We start from the raw sequence: 4,662 nt of genomic DNA, 5'->3' as shown, positions 1-4,662 counted from the left end.
AATTGATATGAAGCGTTGAGTAATCTATTATCGCAAATGAATTTTGGCCTAAGTTTTGTTTACGAAGTACATACTTATTTTAGACTACTTATAAACTAGTTTTCTCTTGTTTATTTTTTGAAGCAGTGATGTTAATTAAGAATAAAATCTTAATTTATTTGTCGATTTCCAACAGGCATACTTAATACATTTTTCAATAATTAAATAAACATATAACTTTTTAGAAAGTGTTACCTCAGTTTTTAAACATTGATAAAGACATGAGTAATGCATGTTTATAATTATTTATAAGTTCCGTAGACAAATAATTAATTATAATAGAATTAATGTTTGTGTTGGTATATCTGTGTGACGGATTCTTGTTGGCTACAGCTGTCGTGTTGGTCGTTGAACTCCTTTGTTCGGGATAAATTGTTTTCATAAATCAAAGATGTAAATAATTTTAAATCTGTTTATTGTAATATCAATACGTAAGCCTACTTTAAAATGTCTCAGTCAAATAAATACACGATACTTTTTTTAATATTTTCAAATAATTAAATATCACTAAAATTGTACAAGTAAATTATTTACATTATATCACAAATCATATTCAACATGTAAGTACTAGTCGGGTAGTAACATCTGTACTTACAGTCTGTCCGGGGCAACCGCACTCGCCGGCGGTCGCCGCACCGCACGGCCTCACAACCGCACGACCGCACAACCGCACTACCGCACTACCGCACCGCGCAAATACTAAATAAATGACTCGAGAGCGAATTACATACTCGGTAATCACTAGTTCACTCACTCCACTTAGGACTAAATGTAGGAATAGAGCGTGCTAGCTCACAGCTTCTCAAACGCCCTGGAGTTGGTGAGCATCTCACGTGTGAGCCGCCACACCTGCTTGGCGGCGTTCTCGAGCGCCGTCGGCGACTTGCCCTTGAAGAGGTCGACGTGCGGCAGGAAGTAGTGCGGGCAGCGGCGACACTGCAACGACGATATCAGCTGTAGGAAGATGCCGTTGATGCGGTCGCCCAGCGCGCCCTCGTCCCATTCGTGCTCGCGCGGATGCTTCTCGCACTCGTATAGCAGCAGCGTCTTCATGTGGTAGCAGGTGACCGGGTTGCCGGGCAGGTCGAGGTGCCGGTCGCGGATCGTCTTAAGTACGCTGAGACACTTGCGCCGGCAGCCGCCCTGCAGCAGACGGTTCTCGGCCTCGAAGAAGCTTAGCACCCACGCGTCTCCCTCCATGGCGGAATTTTTGCCCTGAAGTGCGAGGCACTCCTTGGACAAAAGATCGAAGCCCTCCGTCTTGACCTCGGCCACGATGTTGGGGTGCGGCCAGGGGATGGCAGGCAGTGGCCAGTGCGCCGCCGAGCGCGGCCACAGCCCAGCGCATTTGAAGGCAGGTGTTATCTGCACAATGTATCTCTCGCGGATGCGCAGCTTCACCTCGGTAGTCTCGGCGATCATCTTAACGCAGTCTCGGTATGAGCACTTGTCGCACGCCTGTGCCACCAGCGTCTGGAAGCGCGAGCGGATCTTGCGCGCAGACAAGTATCCCGAGGCGGTGATGAACTCCACCCAGAGCGACATGGAGCGCTTGCGGCCGTCGCTCAGCTTAAGCACTGCGCAGCCCGGCAGCGAGCCATCGTCCACGAAGTTGAGAACGCCCATCTGGTTGAGATAAATGACGATCTCGAACTCGTGCGGCGAGACAACCTCAAGGCCATCGAAGCGACCGTTGTAGTCGGTAAGGGAGGAGATGAAGCGTGGCTCCTGCAGCTCCACCTCCTTAAGCACGTCTTGCACTATGCGGCAAACCTCGTGGATCGTCTTGGCGATCTGCGCCTTACGGTTGGCGACCCGTTCATTGTAGTATTTATTCATCTGGTAGACGAGCTTGGACTGAGCCGCCATCATCTCGGGGGGTACGAGCATGGTGGCGGTGAAGCTACGGGCGGCACATGGCACGGCGCGCTCTCGGGACGCACGCGCGCGACACACTGCCCGCGGAGCGCGGCGCGCCGGGCGGCCGAGCGGCCGGGGGCGTCGCCGGGGTCCGGGCCCTAGCCGCGAGAGGCGTGCCTCCTCCCTATCGGTCGTGGCGCTGGCCCGCTGCGGGAGCGAGACGCCTGCGGTCGGCCGCTTGATATCGATCGCGGCCGCCCCGCCCCGCGGAGGTAGGTATATCGGAGGTGTTGCAAGCGGGCGATAGCGGCCGTTGTTAATTCGGTAGCGTTAACAAGCCCGGCTCTGTTAACGACGACATTTTTTTGTCCGACGGTACGCGGTCATTAATCGCGTTGACTAATTCAATCACAGTTCACGGCTCGTCATAACTTGTCGTACGGTCCCATGTCTCGCTTTGCCTCGCGGCTGTTCACATCGACTTTACATTTTAAATCGCCTTCCGCGTACGCTTTTTATCGTGATCGCTGTGTTTTATCGCTGAGATGTTCATAAAACTCAGACAGATTGAAACGTTTGCAGTTTACAGCAATATGTATGTTTATGTTGTTCTCTTACGTCGATTTAATATGAGAAGCTCGACGATATCGTCTTATTGACCAATCAAATTACAAACTATATGACCAATTGACTTTTTATAGTTTGTATACAGCCAGCAACAATGTAACAGAACATTATATTTATTGCCCTTCTAAGAAGTATCTCTTGTTTCAAATAAAATTGCTACATTATTGAAATCTTCTAGGCAGTTATCATATTACAAGACTTTTATTTCTGTTGTATGAACAGTAATCAGAAAATAATAGTACCTATGTATATCTTACAAGTTTATAATTCATCCTGTATCACCACATGCGACATTTTATTGCGCTAGAAATTCCACTCCCATCAATTTTGTTACACCTAAATATAATAACTTCAAAAATTTACAGAAATTTAAAAGCGCTAGTTTCTTCATTGTAAAAAAACTATTTAAATATAAAGCTATTGTCCGCTATGAATCAAATCTCCATTCACCGGTGAGATCAAAGGCATCAAGATGTTATATTTTCATCATGGTTCCACATTTAGAACGGAATGTTTCGACTCTAATAAACACATTTGTGAATCGCTGATCGCTTGTATGAAAAAGATAACCAGTTAACTTTATAGCGATACTAGCTGTCGCCCGCGACTTCTTCTGCGCCTAAAATTAACTAAAATAATTAGTAGATAAGTTAAGTGTTCTTCCAGATTACGTTCTACGTCTATGTCAAATTTTATGTAGATCCATAACGCAGTTCTGCAGATAGATTCTAACAAACATCCATCCAAATATTCGCATTTATAATATTAGTAACATAACCGTGATTTTCTGAAACCTAAATCCCCGCTTCAAATATATTGTTATCTCTGTTTTTTCAAAGATAATGACAGGGATGACGATATTTTTATAATTAGAATTTTAGTGTCAGAAACCAACGGTAAATGATTCACAGATTCTAAGATTTTCTTTAATCATATTTAGTTTCTTGTTGTACCGAAACGGAAGATATTCTGTAAGATATGTGCGATCAAACACACATCACTAGGGAGACATAACCACGTAGATACTATTTCGGTTCATTCGATTGATAGTCGGCAGGCGCGTGATGGATGGGTCGGAGCGACGTGATTTATGCGCGCCTGTCGCACTGCCATGCTCGCCTGGTACACGGGGAGACATCGTGCGATTAACATTCGGTTAATTAAGAAATGAAATACCTACCTATTAATGTTGTTAATAACGATGTTTTTGGAATAGTGCGTTCGTAAACAGAACTTTTATGTCCTTATAAGTATTTTGAAGTTAATATTTTTGTTTTTTGTTCTATTTATGGGATATTCCATAATGTTCTCTGTTAAAAAATTATTTTGAAAAGTTCACTTTGTTCCATACAAATATGATTTAACGTAAAAAGGTTAAATAGCTTTTATATTTTTAAAAGTTTAAAAGATTGAAAAAACTGAAATATTCGTTTACGTTACCTTAGATGAAAGTTTACTATCCCCTCATTCCTGATAATAAATTCTTATTCCCGAATCCCGAGAGATACGAAGTAATTCGAGCAGCGCACGAATACATTCTCGTTTTTTATAACGAAAAGCTCTCTCCCACGTTTTTACCCCATCCCTTTGATATGACCGCGCAGGCGCGACGCGCGCAAAATGGCGGCGTTACGCCCCGCCTACTTCCGCCGGACGTCCGCGCTAGCCTCTCCCACTACCTACCCCTTGCGCATAGTTCTATAAAATATTTAACAGCGCTTCGATGTAGCATAATTTGAATACAAATTTAGGGAATAGTAAAAAACATGTTATCGGAAAATGCTAGACTTACATATTATATAACGTAACGAAAATGTTAATCAAAATGTAATTCGTATGAGTATTTAACAGCGCCCTAAAAGAAACAAAGTCTCGTCTCATTAAGTTTTGTTATTCGTTTAAATTTTCACTGTACCGACGATCCTCCAAGTTAACGGCCGAAACACGAAGTTAATACTTAAGGCTAAAGCACGATTCTTTTCATTTAATAAGATTTGTATAGTATTTAAAAAAAATATTTAGTTATTTCCGAAGACTTATAAATAATATTATACTTTTTTGTAATCCACGGGTAAAATCTAAAATCTTAACTTTTAGATATATTTATATACTTAACTCATTCGATATTTCTTTGAT

General features: G+C 42.9%; 1 protein-coding gene across 1 annotated transcript; it reads right to left on the bottom strand.

The window, feature by feature from the left end:
* Positions 1–437: 437 nt before the first annotated feature.
* mab-21 (nucleotidyltransferase mab-21) lies at positions 438–1,983 on the bottom strand. The gene has a single exon (XM_013316072.1). The coding sequence runs from the start codon at positions 1,927–1,929 to the stop codon at positions 832–834; it is 1,098 nt and encodes a 365-aa protein (XP_013171526.1). The 5' UTR covers positions 1,930–1,983; the 3' UTR covers positions 438–831.
* Positions 1,984–4,662: the final 2,679 nt, after the last annotated feature.

Source organism: Papilio xuthus, unplaced genomic scaffold (genome assembly GCF_000836235.2).
Source record: "Papilio xuthus unplaced genomic scaffold, Pxut_1.1 DF826949.1, whole genome shotgun sequence".
NCBI classification, from domain to species: Eukaryota; Metazoa; Arthropoda; class Insecta; order Lepidoptera; family Papilionidae; genus Papilio; species Papilio xuthus.
This window is presented reverse-complemented; position numbering and strand designations above follow the sequence as displayed.